Consider the following 18,117-nt stretch of genomic DNA (forward strand, 5'->3'; position numbering starts at 1 on the left):
ACATAAACTTCAGTCACGGATAATTTTCAAAATAACGGAGATGCAAAAATGATACAAGTTAAAAAACATATTAATTAGGTATATTACTAGAGTTCGTAAAATTTCTAATGAGCTTCTCAACAGATTCTAAAAAGACTTTAGATAAAAATTCAACACCCTCTTCCTAAAAATTAGAGTTTGTTATTTATGATAGGCTCTGACTATTCAACAGTAAAAGGGTCAGGAGTTCCTGTTGTGGCTCAGCAGTAATGAACCCAGCTAGGATCCATGAGGACGCGGGTTCGAATCGAGGCCTTGCTCAGCGGGTTCAGGATCTGGCATTGCTGCGAGCCGTGCTGCAGGTCGCAGACACGGCTCGGATCCTGCGTGGCTGTGGCTGTGGTATAGGCCGGCGGCAACAGTTCCGATTCAACCCCCTCTCCTGGGAACCTCCATATGCCGTGGGTGCGGCCCCGAAAAGACCAAAAAAAAGAAGAGAGTCATTTAATTCAATAATGATACTTTTACCCCCCAAAATCTCTATGTGATAGTAAAGACAACAATATGGCAAATTTTTAAAATGGGAAAAAACTCAGTCTATGAGGCTGGACAAACAAATCTGAGGACTAAAGCATCTCTCTGGTATGAATGGAACTTTGTCAATCACATGTACACCCAGCAAAAGGGACCAGAGAAAACAAGCAGACATTGAAGAAATTCTTTGAAGGTAAAAGAGCAGCTAATTTTTTTTTTCATTTTGACATGTATTACATTATATTAAAATATTTATGAAATATGTGATCGGTTTTATCAAAGAAAGCGACACAGAGGGAGGGGGGAAAACTGGACAAAACAAGCTGCTTGACTTTCGAAAGCCCCAGATGCCACTTACAGGGCAAAAGCAACAGCACTGCCATGCCGGAACTGAGGGTGCCCTGGGCATGAGGAGTTAGCCAGGTGAGCGTGCCCAGCGCGGTTCTCGGGCTGAGATAAGGGCGATACTGCCAGTGCACAGCACCCGCCCTGAACCGGGCCTGGAGGAAGCGCCCTGGGAATCTTGAACCAGCCCAGCAAGTTATTCCTCTTGGGCCAGCCCTTCCTCCCCGCCGCCCCCACCCCCGGCTCTCCCCATCGAGGCTGGTTTCACCTGCTGTGTAAACACCACACAGGACGGGATAGGAAGCAGTGGCTCCATAACCTGGACCCAGCCAGGGGCTCTCCCACCGGAGCTGCCATGGGTCTCGAGGTCCTTGCCCCCCACCCCCGCCCCGCTTACCTGCTGCAGCATCTCTTCGGCAGCATTGAGTTTCACCTGGTGCCCTTCCAGACACACCTCCAGGTCCCGGATCTTCTCTCCTTGGGCTTCCACTTGGTCTGTGAGGACGCTCACCTGTCCCAGGACAGAAAGCAGGGGTGGATCAGCCGGCTGGGCCTCCGCGGCAGGGGAGCCGTGAAGCCACGGCACTGACCCTGCTGAGAAGCGCGGCTGTTCTCTCCGCAGGCAGCAGGTGCAGGAAGTGCCCCGGACGAAGGGAGCCCCGGGGGGTTTTCTTACCCGCCCGGGATGTCTCGGCCACTGCCTGGACTTTGTTGGTCCCTTTGCTTCCTGCTCTCGACAGACTCGGGAGAGAAACTCCCAGCCGCCGCGAGAGCAGCCTCTGCGCTGGACTCGGGCAGAGCTCCCTGGGGCGCCCGGCCCGGAGGCGCACCCCAGCCGGCTCACCGGGGCCTCTGCCTCCTCCCGTGGGAGCACCGGCCACACGTCTGCAGAGACTAACCAATGACCTCAGCCCTCTCAGCAGGGTGTGCAGACGGCTCACCTATCGGGCGAGGGTTCTGAAGCAACTAAGGAATGTGGGACGCAGCAGGCGCGCCGGAGCCCTGACCCAGCTTGGCTGCAGCAAGGCTTTTGTGCTTCGCAGGCCAAAACATGACTCTGGGTCATAAACACACACAAGCCGCACTGCACGCAGTGGCAGGAGGCGTCATCTCTCTGAAGGACACGGACTGTCAGGATGGTTCGCTAATAAAACTCCACTTGCACTGAGTCATGTGAGTTACACCCGACACACGGACGGACGGACGGACGGAGAGGCTTTTCCTAGCCTTCTCCATCAGCACACGGTCCCAGGATGAAGGGTGCCTCAGAGCAGGAAGACGACACGAGCAAATGAACCGGTTCCCTCCAAATAAAGACTCGAAGGGCTGTAAACGGAGATCCTTTACAGCCTCGGGTTGTAACCAAGGGCTCATGAGTCACCACTGACATGCAGATGGTCCTAACTCACTTCTCAGGCCGCGCCGGACAGGCAGCTGGAGCGCGGAACTCGCCTATGTGTGTTTACGTGAAGGGACTAATCTTCACGACCAGGGCTGCGTTAAGCTCTCCATGTTCACATTCCTCAGGGCTCAGGCCATGCTGTGCCGACATTTCAGTCAGAATCCAGAGGTGGGCGCCTCATCCTTCCTGCCTGGCCTCATCGGCGGGCCTTTGCTTCCCCTGACGCTGCTTTCAAAGCAGGAGGAGTGCAGGGGTGGCCTTTGCTCCCCGGGCTGCAGAGGTTCTGTGTGGGAAGGATGTGTCCTGGTTAATCTCACCGTGAGCCTAACAGAGTCTGCACCACACCTTGGGGCCGTGCGCCAGGGGTACCCAGAGGGGTATCATGGTCCCTGACATCCTACAGCTTAAAGCTCCTCAAGATAGACAGGGCCGCAGGGTCCCTGTGAACACAAACGCTCTAAATTAGGAACGCAGAGGCATCGAAATTTGGGACAAAAATGTGGAAAGATACTACAAGTGACATTTACTCCAGAAAAACAAAGATTTTTTGAACCCCTACTGCATGCTAGACATAATTTTAGAAACTGAGGGGATATATAAGTGAAAATCCTTACATTTTAGGAGTTCCCGTCGTGGCGCAGCGGAAATGAATCCGACTTGGAACCATGAGGTTGCAGGTTCGATCCCTGGCCTCGCTCAGTGGGTTAAGGATCCGGTGTTGCCGTGAGCTGTGGTGTAGGTCACAGATGCGGCTCGGATCTGGCGTTGCTGTGGCTGTGGTGTAGGCTGGCAGCTGTAGCTCCAATTGGACCCCTAGCCTGGGAACTTCCATATGCTTTGGTGTAGCCCTAAAAAAGCAACAACAACAACAACAACAACAACAACAACAAGTTACATTCTATTCGATCCAGCCATCCCACTCCTGGGCATCTATCCAAAGAAAACCACAACTCACAAAGACACATGTACGCCAATGTTCATTGCAGCACTATTCACAATAGCCAAGACATGGAAACAACCTAAATGTCCATTGACAGAGAAGTAGATAAAGAAGCTGTGGTACATACACACAATGGAATATTACTCAGCCATTAAAAGGAAAGAAATAATGGTATTTGCAACACATGGATGGACCTAGAAATGATCATGCTAAGTGAAGTCAGACAGTGAGACACCAACATCAAATGCCATCACTGACATGTAGAATCTGAAAAAAGGACACAATGAACTTCTTTGCAGAACCAGATGCTGACTCACAGACTTTGAAAAACTGATGGTTTCCAAAGGAGACAGTTTGGGAGGGGGGCTGGGGGTTGGGGATGGAAATGCTGTAAAATTGGGTTGTGATGATGATTGTACAACTATAAATATAATAAAATTGAGTTAAAAAAATTATATTCTGGGAGTTCCATTGTGGCTCAGCAATAATGAACCTGGCTAGTAACCATGAGGATGAGAGTTCGACCTCTGGCCTTGCTCAGGGGGTTAGGGATCCAGCGTTGCCCTGAGCTCTGGTGTAGGTTGCAGACGCGGCTAAAAATCCCGAGGTGCTGTGGCTGTGGTGTCAGCCGACAGCTACAGCTCTAATTCAGCTCCTAGCCTGGGAACCTCCATATGCTGTGAGTACAGCCCTCAAACGGCAAAAAAAGAAAAGAAAAAAAAAAAAGAAAGAAAGAAAGAAAAAAAGAAAAAAGTTACATTCTAATGAAGATATAAAAGATTCTGGTTTTATGTGTTTTTAATCCTGAAACCAAGTACTTTGTCTTGTGTGATTTCCCTTGTTCTCCTCCAAGAGAACCTTCTGGGCCAAGTGCTCCAGTGAATGCGTTCCGGCCGGGCTGCCTGGTGAGTCAAGCAAGAGGCCCTACCATGTGGAGGCCGAACCTGCTCCATGGAGCTTCTGCGAGACGGTGGGGAGCACGTGAGGGCTCCTCGCAAAGTCTCAACGTCCTGGAAGACTAGACACCACCAGGACCCCTTTCCGACGTTCCTGGTAAGCAGCCTGCCAGCGGTGCCAGAGGTATTTCCATAAGGATTATTTAAGAATTTAGAATTTTTTAAATAGCAAAGAGATTCTCACACAGGATTTCTTCATTACATTGTAATCCTCTAAATAGGAATATGTCTTATTTCAGCCATGAAGGTTCCTGGTTCAACAGTGGGCAATTTCAAAGGGTTTGCTGCAAAAGTCTCAACGGGACACGCTTTTCTTTTCTTTTTTTTTTTGTCTTTTTGCCATTTCTTGGGCCACTCCCGCAGCACATGGAGATTCCCAGGCTAGGGGTTGAATCGGAACCGTAGCCACCAGCCTACGCCAGAGCCACAGCAATGCAGGATCTGAGCCGCATCTGCAACCTACACCACAGCTCATGGCAACGCCAGATCCTTAACCCACTGAGCAAGGCCAGGGACCGAACCCGCAACCTCATGGTTCCTAGTCGGATTCGTTAACCACTGCACCACGAAGGGAACTCCCAGACACGCTTTTCATCAGTCATGTTCAAATTACACATCCCTCAAACAGTCTGCACTATAGGCTGCTCTGCAGTGGAGCCCCAGTGACCTCTCTGAGGGCAGTTCCCAGGCTGCTGCGTGGTCACCAGCTCCAGCCACGCAGCCCCTCCTGTTCTGCCCACACCAAGCTCACGCCTGCCACAGGGTGTGTGCTGGACAGACCGCCTCCTCTGCCTGGAATGTGCTTCTCCCAGTTCCCACGGGCCCCCTTGCCAGCTGCTCCAGGTCTGCTCCGTCAGGGAGGTGCTCCGTGACCAGGTCCTTCTCCTGCCCGACCTTCCTCCCAGGAATTCTCATCACTGGAAACGTCCTGTGAACTGGTCTGTTCACTGTGTACACACACACACACAAGCCTGAGAACAAGACTTTGTCTGCTCTTCACTGCTCTGTCCTTAGCACCTGAAACCAGCATCACCACGCTGTAGGCATGCAAATTTTTTTTAATGAACAAATCAATGACGTGAAGGGGGGCAAAAAACTGGGATGCGAAATTGTGCAACTGTTTATTTTGTCTGACCTTAATTATTTCAAATAGGGGCAGGAATGGGGGGGAGGCTGAGAGAAAAGGCTAAGAGGTGAAACTTTTTGATTTTCACGTTTCTAAAATAACACTATTCTTACATTCATAAACTGCAGTTAAGTGAATAAAAGCAGCAGGGTGAACTACAAGGAAAAGGGCCAGACATGGTCCAGCCTCTTACTGCTGGTGCTAACGCTGGGGCTCTGAGCTCAGCCCCCGGCACCCTGCCTGCCCCGTCTCCCCCGACCCACCACCAGTCTTGCCCTCCTCCCTGGAGGAGCCAGGACTGGCACATCAGCCTCATTATCCCCCAAGTCGTCCATCCGTGTCTGAGGCAGACAGACCTTGAGGCTTGATTCCTGCCTTTGGGAACTAACACAGCGAGGAGCTCCCCCCCGCCGCACAAAGCCACCCACAATACTCAACTGCACGTCTACCAGGGAACGCACGTCTTCAGGACTGAAGCTCTACCCTTGATTCCTTGTGCCTCAAGAGTTTTGGAGTCTCCTGGCTTCAAAGTAAGAGAGGCACCAAAGGCTTAGTCCCTCATGTTACCAGCTCCAGGGGATTTAGCTTCCAAGTGATCAGTCCAATCCAGCTCCAGAAGATCTGGGCCTGATCCTGTCAGCATCCACACTGGCTTTGAAAGTGGCTTTGCTTTATTAGTGACAGGAGCATACAGCGTACCTCCACCGCAAGACTCCCAGCTGACAGGGTCCCTTGGTCAGCCAGTGCACAGAGGCGGGTACCGGGTAATCCATGACATGTAAGTGCATCTATTCGCAGCCCCCAAGAACCCAGGCCAGAGTTACACTGTGCCCCCAGTTACTTCTGCTTTGTTTCAGGAGCAGGAGATCTGCCCGGAGAAAACCCTCTGGTCTTCTCCCCGACCGAAGGCAGTTCCGGAGTCGGCAGGAACAGAATAGGCTGCTTCCCGCCCAAAGAGGACCCACCTGTAATATGAGGGACTCCTTGTCTCCCTCTAGACGCGCCAAGCGCTCCTGGTACGTCTCATTACTGGCAGCCCCGTGGTGATTGACCTGGGACGAAAGCAAAAAGAAAAGCACACTTAAAAGGCTGCACAAGCATCTGCCCAACTTCCAAGTGTGCCATCTAAGAGGACAGTTGCGCTGATTATCTGTGCAAAACCACCTAAAGGGAAACCATGGGATTTCAAAACGGCTACAAGGAGGACCAGATCAGATGCCACTGAGAGGTGCGCCACGCAAGTTGGCAAAACCATCCCTCGATGACCTCACCTTTGGCTAGAAAGGTCTCAGCGGAGCTCTAGCCCCGGCGGTGCCTGGCGAGACTGGACGTGTCGGGTCTGGCTTAGCTGGAGGCACAGCTTCCAGGGGCACCGACAGCAATGAACGCCGACTCTCTGAGGAGGCCGGGGAGCTGGTGCCACTCACCGAGCCGCTAAGAGGGAACAACGCCCGCACGGATCTCATGTCCTGACTCCCAGGCCAGGCTAGTCCCCAGAGCCGAGGCGCACCTCACGGCACGGCAGCCCGTCCTGAACATCTCAGGGGGCCGGAGGATGAGGGGCGCCAACTGCCAGCCCATCACCTACTCACACGTCCCTTCCAGAAGTGGCCAAGCCCACCCCTCAGTTAGGGCTCTGGCAGCCAGGGCGGCACGTGGAGCTCCTGCAGTGCCAGGGCTGAGAGGAGCAAGCTCAGACGGCACTTCCGAGGAAAACCCTAAAGACAGACAGAGGCATCTCAAGGGCTAAGCAGAGGGAACACACAGGAAATAAAAAGTCGTCGGAAACCGTGGAAAACAGAGGGAAGGGAGAAGCACGGATCCGGCAGGGGAGGGGCAAACCTGACACAACGCCCCGAGTCGGAGGCGCTGCGGTCACCGTCCGGGGTGTCTGCCCTGCTTATAGGCGCGGAGGAGGGAGGCAGCTGTTCATGGAACTGAGCTGGCCCGGCACCACCAACACTCCCTCCCTCCACGATGCATTTAGGGCCGAAACCAGAGGCCCACCATAGGCCGTCCAGGGGTTCAGCTCTCTGAAAAAGCAGACGGCGTGGCCAGATGGGGAAATGACACGACCATCTGGGCTAGTCCCGGGGAGTCTGTGCTCCAGTGCTCCTGACTGTGCAAAGAAGGGAGCCAGAGAGGAAGCCAAGCACAGGGGCCCAGAGGCACCCCCTACTTTGAGCCCATCCCCCCTTCCAATATTAAGAACAGGCTCCCCACCCCCCTTCACTGAGAAAGGACACCCCCCTTTCTTCCTTGGCCCCATCCCTCCCCCAGTGCACTGCCTAGGTGAGGCCAGGTGGCAGAGCCAGGCTCAGTTCTAAACGAGAAGCAAGGACGGAGAATTGCGCATTCAAGTCCTGGAGCGTCACTTGTGACAGAAGCACTGGCTATTTGCTGGAGGTGCAGACGGGAGGATGAGCCCAGGGGCCATGTCCCAGGGCGGCTGTGCCAGGCACAGGCTAGACGGACCGGGCACCCCTACCAGGCCACTGCCTTTTCCTCCAGCCCCTCTCCAGCCTGCATCTTGTTCACTGCTATGGAAGCTCTTTCAGAGCCTTAGACAAAGGGCCTTAACAATCACTAATGGCTTCTCTGTGTTGGTGGCAGTTTATTACTGTTCCATTAATCAATATTCCACTCATCACATGGTCAAACACCGACTAGCATCCAAAGACAGAATCATAACCTCCATTTTTTCTGAACCTAACAAGAAAAGAGGGAAGTAATTCTTCACAGCAGGTCAATAGCTTCTCTGTCCAAGAGCTCACATGACGGCGATTTTCAGCGAACGGAAGCGAAGCTGTGCCTGCCCAACCCCAGGGCCAACGTCAGCAGGTGTGTGAGGCCATGTAGCACCCACCGGCAGCGGCCGCTCCCCCAGCAGGAGGTGAAGGGCGGTTCCTGCCACGAGACCCCAGCCAGCCACACGCCAACAAATGGAGCTCGGTGTGTCCATACGATCAGAGACCCACCCACGTGGGAGGCAGCTTGTTGACAAAAAAAGTTAAGGACCTAAGCTGACACTGCACGTCCAGTTAGTACATAAAAGGCATGTCCCTGAGCCTGCAACACATGCCAGAGAAAGAGAATCTGAATCCACTGCAGCAGCCAGGGGAGAAGGGGAAGCACAACTGAGGGCCGAGACGCACAGATCCGTCTGTTCAGGCCAAGCAGACTGTCCGGGAGGAGCACGGCTCTTCCTAAGAAAGGAGAAACTTGCTTGTTTTTGCAGAGACTCGGCGTCAGGTGATAAACTCTCCCGATGATATGACAGCGTCATAGGAAACAGGAGAACGCACTGCTTTCCTGTGCTGCCCTCGAAATAGGTCAAAGGTTAGTGGATAACATGGGCCAAAGGCCAAAGCAGGTCTATGGAGACCAACCAAGTGGTCCACGCACCTTGCTCTAGGCCCGTGCGGTCTTGTCAGGAGCGCTCAGTACCCGCCCAGCCCTAGGGAAAGCACATCCCGTCTATTAATTCCTTTAAGCCTGCCCACCACCTCGCTGGAGGGGTACTGTTTTTATTCCCATTCTACACCTAAAGAAACTGAGGCACAAACAGATGATCTGCCCCAGATGCTGTGTATTCACGAGTAAGCTCTCTGTGGTCACGGCTGAATGAAGAGATGGCATGAACTTTGTTTGACGCAATGGGATTATACGACAACTCAAAACCAGGTTTGAAAGTGCTGTCTGAACCTCAATGTCCATGAACTGAGGAGTGGACAGAGAGACCACGCCTCTGCCATCTCTTTCTCATGGATCAGCTAAACCATTTCAACACAAGGTAGATACTCACGGACCATCGTGGAAATACAGACACACTGGAGAGGAAAGGTGGCAAGAGCCTAAGCATCATATGATGTGTCTGTCACTAGAAAACCACCCTCTACAGGCACTGAAATCTGTGACAATAAAGCGATGGAAGGTCTGGAGGGGACAGAACCACCCTCTGTGTGGCTCCCTTCTGGGGAAGGGGCTGGCCTTTGAAAAAGTGGGGGTTGGGAGGTTTTTACTTTCACCATAACATTTGCGCCTCCTGCCACAATGTCTCTACTTTAGTAGTCACTTTAAAACCCGAGGCATGGTTGGAGGGCCTAGAACAACAGTCCTCGGTGCTTCTTCCCTCCCCCGAGACTTGAAGACTTGAGACGCATCCCCTGGCAGCAGTCACAGAGACCCGGGTAGCAGCGCTGCTCAGGCAGAAAGGCCCCCCTTCACCCGGTCACCATTCTAGAGGAACAGGGCAGCTTCCTCGCACAGCATCTACCCAAACCAGTGCTGTTCTCGAGCGAACTTCTGAAGGGTATTGAATGGCAGAGAGCGGAAGAGAATGTCCCAGACATTTGCCGTATTGCTAGCCCTTGCCTGTGGTGACATAGAGTCTTGTGTTTTCACCACCTGCCTAAGACGCCCATCCCTCAAGAAAAAGGCACTCAAACCTCAGCTGGACTCAGACCATGATAAAGCATCCCCTCTCTCCTTGAAGAAGAACGTGGAAGGCATCGGAGAACAGGGCGGGAAAAAATGGTGTCGGAATCACCTTGTTGAATGCCAAGTTCACCAGCCAAAGCGAGGTTTTGAGTTCGAGTGAATAAAAACGTTCTGTACTATCATTCCAGCCATTGGCCAAGAGGTTCGATCACTTTTTGGTGCCACTCTTGATTGATAAAATGACTGCATCATCGGGGCATAAAATGCCAGGTTGTTACGAAAATGTCATTCCAATTATGCCAAAACATGTTGCAAAAGACAGAGTTGGGACACAGCTCCATTTTGACCTCCTTTGAGAAGAGCCTTTGTCAGGAGGCACACCTGCTTCCTTAACTCTGACAGTGGGGGTTGCAGTAGAAGGCTTGGATCAACACTGAGACCATCTCAACTGAGGAATCCCAGGTTCTGGAGTCTCTCCAAGGCCTCACGCATGTTTTCTCCTAGGTCAGTCATTGTTGGAGAGGTTGACTAGCTCTCTGTGCACGAAGTCAGACTGAGAGACCCAGGCTGGCTGGCGTTCCAGGGAAGAAAGTCCTACAAAATTCTGCAGGATGCTACATGTTAGGTTTCTGGCATAGGACAGCAAGTGCATTTAAAGAAGAATTCTAATATCCTGTTCTACCCTACATGCTCATCCCATTGACGAATATAAATTTAAGAAGAGATTATTTTCCAGAGCTACTGTGGGCTCAGCAGTTTAAAGATCCTGCACTGTCGCTGCAGTGGCTCAGGTCACTGCTGTGGCACAGGTTCGATACTTGGCCCAGGAATTTTTGTGGGTCATGGGTGCTGCCGAGGAAAAAACCAAAAAAAACAAACAAAAAAAAGAAGGTCCTTTTTACTCAGCTAATGATGTTAGCCCCTGGGCTGGACCTGCACCATGGACTTCTGATGTGGCAAGATGTGCTATCCATATATCCATATATCTGATCAAATTTTCTCCTCTTCTGCTTTGATGGTTATTTCTACAAATGTGACAGAGGGAAAATGAATCTTCTCTCCAAACCTTCTGTGGTTAAAGGTGTTCCTGAAACTGTAATTCAGCTTAGCTACCTGATACAATATTGTGTGGGACCAAGAGATATTGGAAAGGCAAGCCATCTGTACACTCAACGGAGGTGAGACGGCCAAGAGAAAGGGACGTTTCCTTGTCCTCTTGCATCTCTTACTGAGGCATGCCGGAGACAAAGTATCTCTCTTGTATCACAGAACTGAATCAGCATGGGGAGTTCCTGTGTGTATATTGTCAATAACTCAGAGTTTAGCCAAGACTATTGACGTCAAGACACCTTGGCTTCCATCGAAGCTTTGCTCTCAAGCCCAGAAATAAACCCACATGCCTATGGCCAATTAATCTTCAACAAAGGAGGCAAGAATATACAATGGCGAAAAGACAGCCTCTTTAGCAAGTGGTGTTGGGAAAACTGGGCAGCTGCGTGTGAATCAACGAAGGTAGAAGACACCCCCTCACACCGGGTGCAAAAATCACCTCGAGACGGCTTCAAGACGTAAACCTAAGATGTGGAACCACGGAGCGCCTGGAGGAGAAAGGAGGCAAAGCAGTCTGACATAAATTGGACCAACGTCTTCAAGAGAAAGAACAGCAAAAACAATCAAGCTTATAAGCTTTTTCACAGCAAAGGAAACCAGACACAAAACAAAAAAGCAACATTTGCAAACATGACCGACAAGGCTTAATTTCCAAAATAAACATATAGCTCTTACAGCTCCATAGCCAAAAGAAAAAACGACTCAATCAAAAAATGCGCAGAAGACCTGAACAGATATTTTTCCAAAGACGACACACAGCTGGACAACAGGCACCTGAAAAGATGCTCAACATTGCTACTTATTAGAGAAATGCAAATAAAAACTATAAAAGTCTATAAATACCCAATGCTGGCGAAGATGTGGAGAAAAGGGAGCCTCCTACACTGCTGGTGTGAATGTAAACTGGTGCAGCCACTATGGAAAACAGCACAGAGGTTCCTCAAAAAACTAAAAAGAGTTGCTATGTGGGAGTTCCTGCTGTGGAACACAACAGACACAAACCGGACTAGGATCCATGAGGATGCAGGCTCCAACCCTGGCTTCGCTCCGAGGGTTAAGGATCCAGTGTTGCCGTGAGCTGTGGTGTAGGTCGCAGACACGGCCTGGATGCTGCGTTGCTGTGGCTGGGGTGTAGGCCAGCGGCTGAAGCTCCGATTTGACCCCTGGCCTGGGAACCTCCTAAAAAGCAAAGAGTTTCCATATGGTCCAGCAATCCCATTCCTGGACGTTTATCCAGACAAAACTCTAATCCTAAAAGATACATGTACCCCTATGTTCACAGCAGCACTATGTACAGTCGCCAAGACATGGAAACAATGTAAACGCCAACTGACAGATGAATGGACAAAGAAGATTCGGTACATGCGTGGGTGTAAACACACACACAGAGGGTAATATCACCCAGCCATAAAAAAGAGAATGACATGATGCCATTTGCAGCAACAAGGATGGGCGTAGACTAGAGCGTATTAGACTAAGCGAAGTGAGTCAGAAAGAGAAAGACAAATGCCATTATGATATGACTTATACACAGAACCTAAGATACTATACAAATGAGAGTTATCTGCAAAATGGAACACAGACTCATACAGAGAACAGATCTGTGTTTCCAAGGGGGAGGGTGGGGAGTTTGGGACTAGCAGACTTGAACTGTTCAGTACAGCGTGGACCAACAACCACGTCCCGCTATGTAGTACATGGAACTGTACTCAATACCCTGAAGTAACCTATAATGGCAAAGAATACGCACACACACACACACACCTGAATCACTCTGTTCTTCACCAGAGACTAACACAACATTGTAAATCAACTACACTTCAATTAAAACAAACAAACAAAAAAAAGCCTTGGGAGTTCCCATTGTGGCTCAGTGGTAACAAACCCAACTAGTACCCATGAGGATACGGGTTTGATTCCTGGCCTCGCTCAGTGGGTTAAGGATCTGGCATTGCTGTGAGCTGTGGTGTAGGTCACAGATGAGACTTGGATCCCAGGTTACTGTGGTTGTGGTGTGGGCGAGCAGCTGCAGCTCTGATTCAACTCCTAGCCTGGGAACTTCCATATGGCGTGGGTGCGGCCCTAAAAAGACAAATACACACACACCCACGAAGAAATAAAAAAGAAGCTGAAGTAGGGCTAAAGGATGTAAGGATGGATGAGAAATGAAAAATGTAGGGCAATAAGGACATAAAGACACCTGACAACCGTTGAAGAAGCTAGACTGAAAGAATGCCACGTCCTATGCGACTGCACAAATGCCCGATCTGAGAGCCACAGCTCCTCCGTGCCCATCCCGCACCCGGCAGACTTCGAGGCAGAGCAGAGGATCCCCGGGGGCTTTGCTGGGCAACTTCCATTCTTATGAACAAAATTCCTGCAGCCTCCTCCTCCACAAGGCCGGACTGTCCCTGCAGAACAACAGCAGGGGCGATGCGGGGGCAGGGCTGCACTAAAGATGCACCATAGGTCCCCCCATCTCATCTCAAGCTTCCCATCCTTCATTTTTGTGGTGGTTGTTTTTCTTTTTCTTTTCCTGGCCGCATTCACAGCACGTGGAAGCCCCTAAGCCAGGGATTGACCCTGCACCATAGCAGTGACAATGCCGGATCCTTGACTCACTGTGTCACAAGAGAACTCCAGGATTTTTTCTTTTTTTTGGCCGTACCCACCACATGCAGGAGTTCCCGGGTCAGGTATTTAACCCACACTAGAGCAGAGACAATGTTGGATCCTTAACCCACTGAGCCACCAGGGAACTCCTCCCATCCTTTAAACAGAGAAACACCATACCTCACAGAGCAACGCAAAGGGTTAGGTCATTAAACACAAAGACACACGTGGGGGAATAACTGTGCAGAACGCTTTTTAGAGCAGGGTGCTCTAACACTTCCTCTGCGTAGTATAAACAGACTTTTGAAAGATCGTGGAAATATGGAAGTCCCATAAATGGCTGTGACGGAGCTCAACACCGAAGCAGTCAGTCAGCTCGCCCCTTGCACCAACAGGTTGGAGGAACTCACTCTTTCTGTGCACAAACAAAAACAGGTGCCATTCTGGATCCCGATGCCTATGAAGCTATCTCTCTAGATCTCAACAAACCACCCAAGGGAACAATTACCAAAAGAAAAACAGTGCGCAAGAGACAACACAGAACCTGCTGTCAGCTAAGAGCCCTGGAGCCGTGCCTCGGGCACAGCCGGCTGAGAACCTGCTCGCTTTTCCATCGTCCCTGAAGAGATGCCCGCGTTTGGAGTCCTATCTATGGGGCAACCGAGCATCCTACGAGCATCCTACCACCACGCTCTGAGTACCAGGCGTGACACCCAAGTTTCTAATGAGCACAGGGAGAGTTTCAATAGCTAACAATGACCAACCGTCAACACTCCAATTTGTATTTTTGCTCCCGTCTGAAAGGTCACATTGAGGTTAAACATAAGCCTCCTAGCAAAGCCCCCTCCCCTGCCCAGGCAGCCTCCTCGGAGCCACCCCCTCTGACGTCAGTGGTCAGGCTCCCCCCTGGCCTGGCCCCTCCAATGCAGCTTGGGCGAGGGAGGGCCACCGTTAGGTCTCTCTCCGCAGGGCCCAGGAGGGGGCGTGCTCGATGCCACGGCTGGGGGCCCTGCTGAATCCCCGGGAGTCTGACTCCTTCACAGCCTGGCTGCCCTCTGCCAGGGGGGCATGCCCTCCATGCGTGTTCTGCCACTCTCTTGGGGATGCTTGGTGAGGGCAACCCTGCAGCATTCGCTGACAGCCTGCTGGGTCCCAGGAGACCTCTAGTCAGCACAGCCCTTCGCTGCACCCAAGGAAAAAGCCGGTTCCGAAGAGTCAGGTGGGGTGGAAAGCTGGCATGGGGGTGTCCTCTGGTTTGCAGGCACGGAGGGCGGGGAAGCCTATGGCATCAGCCTCTCGGGGAGACGCTCCAGCCATCGCGGGGTGACTCGGACCAGCAGCTGCCTCCCAGAGCCCCTGGCCTGGGCTCCTCGAAAAGACATCTGGCCCTCTTCTTCTAACACCAAGGTCTAGAGTCTTCTAGTAAAGGGCCACAGTAACTGCAGGATGGCTAATGAGCTATGGATTCCCGTTCTTTCAGGATCCTGGCCCCAGCATGTATACACTGTCCCAACGGGTCAGGTCACGTTAAATCACAGCATGGCCCCTGGCCTGGAAACACACTGCGATTTTGAACACAACACACTCGATAAACCGTGGGTAAGTCTTTAGCTACCAAACAGGTAGGTGACGTCCGTTTTCGGCCAACTCCAAAAAAGAAAACGTGTAATTTACCCGCTGCCTGGTCAAGGGGATCTTTTCAAATCGAGAAAAACCAATCTCAAGAGCGCCTCGGCTGGCAGGCACAGGGGAGACGTCGGAGTTACCGAGGCTGCACTTCAAGCTCAGGACCAGGCCTCCCACACCGAACTTTAGCAACTGGTAAAACGGAGACCTTAAATGTAAGGAGACCAGGAGTGCCCGTCGTGGCGCAGCAGAAACGAATCCCACTAGGAACCATGAGGTTGTGGGTTCGATCCCTAGCCACGTTCAGTGGGTTAAGGATCCGGCGTTGCCGTGAGCTGTGGAGTAGGTCGCAGCCGAGGCTCGGATCTGGCGTTGCTGTGGCTGTGGTGTAGGCCGGCAGCTACAGCTCCAATTAGACCCCGAGCCTGGGAACCTCCATGTGCCGCGGGTGTGGACCTAAAAAAAGACAAAAGAAAAAAAAAATGAGTCCAAAAAAATTAAAAATAAAAACGAATAGATGGTAGAAGCTACAATTCCTATTACATGGCTCAGATTACCCATCACCAAGGGAACCAAGCAGAACGAGTGCAGGCAGGTGCTTGTAGAAAAGAAAACCGCTCCTAGATTTTTTTTTTCTTATTTAAGGACTTTCAGGGCTTTCTGGCAGTTATTACAAAACCACTTTTCCGAGGCAAGGAATAGCCAAGCAATCCGCTATTCTTTGGCACAGAGTTAGAGAGGTTTCTTCGAAATGCAGTGTGAGTGGACTACAATCAGGTCCTTAGCTCCCAGGAATCCAACGAGAGACCCTGTCCTGACCTTGACCTCCTTATGCCCCCACCGCTGAGCTGCAATTATACATCAGGGGAGACTACATGTGGCTGGGGCGGGTGTCACCATCAAATGATCTACGGTTAGGGAAGAGCAAAGCAAATTCACGACTAGCTAGTTAAATGGCTGGGTCAACTAGTGCTCACGTAAACATGCTTCACTCATCGATCTACTCCATGACTCCAGCATTCCTCAACACCTGTCAGGTGCCACCTTCTGTTCCAGGCAGCCCCTGCCTTCAAAAAGCTCAGAGTCCAAACCTGCTAGGTCCTGCCCTGGAGTCGGATGTAAGCCGGCAGCAGGGCCATGGGGAAGGGATGGATGGAGTTTACCTACAAGGGAGAAAAGAGGCTTTAAGGTGGGGGGTCCCGCTTGAATAACTGAGTCCTGAAAGCTCTGAAGGAATCCCCCCTGGAGAACAGAGAACGGTATCTTGGAAAAGAGTCTTCACAATACAGACAGGCTCTCTGCGAAGCCATGACAACCGCCACCCTTCAGACGCTCTGCTTTCCCAGAACTGACACAGAAGAACCAAGGACAGCTTGAAGGCAGTCTAGCGATAAGCCTTCCAGCCAAGGGTTGGTGAGATGCCCGTGAAAGCTCCTAACTGATCATCCTGGGAAACAGGGGTGAGAGAAATGCATTTGATTCACCAAGATCTTGTTCCAAAATTATAGCCTTGCCTAAGTTTAGTCCCTACCAAATTCTCTTCTTCAGGTGGCTGAATGCGTAAGGCATGTGCAGCACTGGGCTGCAGGCGAAGCAGTATAGATCAACATGCTGGCATCTTCTAAAGGGATGACGTCAAAGCCAGGAGGGGAGTAAGAACAGGAGGCCCTTTGAGCGGTGTTCCTTCCTCCTCTTGACAACTCCAAGAGACACACTGACGCATGACCACCAAAACACCTGCTGGAGACAGAGGGGTGGCATCAGGGGCGGGGTTGGCGATGGAGGGGCACTGTGACTCTTGCGCTCACCTGGAGGCACTAGAAGTCAATTGCCCGGTGCCCAGACCTTCCATCTGAAGAGCCGACCATCAAATAGGCAGGAGAGAGAGATCTACAGGTGGACAAGGTGGGACTCGGTGAGGGGCAAAGTGAGGAGCTGCTCCTTTGGTCACGAGAAGCCCATTAACCCTGCACGATTCCCCAGTGGGAACGAATTCCAGGGGAGATGGATGCGCCACGTTGCTGCAGAACTAGAGGCAAAGGAACATTATAGAGTGAGGGAATCAAGATGGCAAAATAGAAGGCTACTGAGCGCACCTTTCTCTCCAAATACATCAAAAGTGCATCTCCCTGTGGAACGATTCTCGCAGAATATACACTACTGAACGCTGGAAAAATATATCAAACACCCACGAGTGCGAGAAAGATCTCCACATAACCAACTAGCACAAAAGGTGGGGGGGAGAAGAAATCAGGACAGGCCCTGCGCCCCGGGAAGGAGCTGTGAAAGAGGAAAGCTTCCTGCACCCTGAGAAGCCCCTTCACCAGCAGGGAGATGAGCCAGGACATACAGGGAGCTTCCTGGCTTGGAGGAGAGCCCAGCGGCTGGTTGGCAGGAGGCGGAACAGAGAAATGGGCACAGGGGCGTCATGCTACCTTGCCGCCATCCGCAGTCTGAGAGGTGCACCTGCTGGTACGTGCCAGGGCTGGGTGCTCCAGAGGACAGACCCGAGGAGAGGACGGGGCTTAACTGCAGAGAGATGGCCTGAAAGAGCTGGAGCGCCGTACAGGCCGCAACCAGGTGTGTACTTGGACGAAGCCCAGGCCTGCCACAGAAACAAAGCACCGTGGCTAAGGGGCACGAGATGGGAGGGGCAGGGACCTCCACGGCAGCCTCACTTTGGCATGCTCAGAGACAGGTGCCACTGTGGAAACCCCATCCTTAACGGGCACATGTGTGAAGGGAGGGGCGAGGCCTGCCACAACAGCCACTTTCTCGGTGCCACTCTAGCAACTCTGGGAGCAGGACGATGGGTGCTGCCATGGCTGGGATGGATCTGACCTTAGCAACTGTGGGCTTTGTGGGCGCATGCACACTACACAGGGCCAGGGTCTGGCCTGCTTCCACAGGTCCCACAGCAAGTCCAGGTGTGTGATTACTGTGGTCCTGGTACCTGACGTCAGCAGACTGGTGCATGTGGCGGCTCTGTGAACACAGGAACAGCAGGGCCGCCCACCCGAACTCCCACAGTGGAGGCAGGGCCGAG

General features: G+C 51.9%; 1 protein-coding gene across 45 annotated transcripts in view; it reads right to left on the reverse strand.

Annotated features, from left to right (window-relative positions):
- PPFIBP2 (PPFIA binding protein 2) overlaps positions 1–18,117 on the reverse strand; it is a 153,290-nt gene that overhangs the window by 61,193 nt on the left and 73,980 nt on the right. For 40 of the 45 annotated variants that reach the window (XM_084974863.1, XM_084974840.1, XM_084974832.1 and 37 more), the window contains 2 exons: positions 6,248–6,334; positions 1,256–1,369 (listed from right to left, as the gene is read on the reverse strand). In XM_084974863.1, the coding sequence (XP_084830989.1) occupies positions 1,256–1,267 (12 nt within the window). In that variant the 5' untranslated portion in view covers positions 1,268–1,369; positions 6,248–6,334. Of the gene's footprint in view, positions 1–1,255; positions 1,370–6,247; positions 6,335–6,553; positions 6,717–18,117 lie in introns of all 45 variants that reach the window. The other 5 variants (XM_084974860.1, XM_084974856.1, XM_084974865.1 and 2 more) reach the window with 1 other exon arrangement.

This window comes from Sus scrofa, chromosome 9 (genome assembly GCF_054392235.1).
Source record: "Sus scrofa isolate SSC_HxYL_T2T_F1_AM1 chromosome 9, Sscrofa_HxYL_maternal_Yorkshire_Landrace_v2.0, whole genome shotgun sequence".
Taxonomy (NCBI): domain Eukaryota; kingdom Metazoa; phylum Chordata; class Mammalia; order Artiodactyla; family Suidae; genus Sus; species Sus scrofa.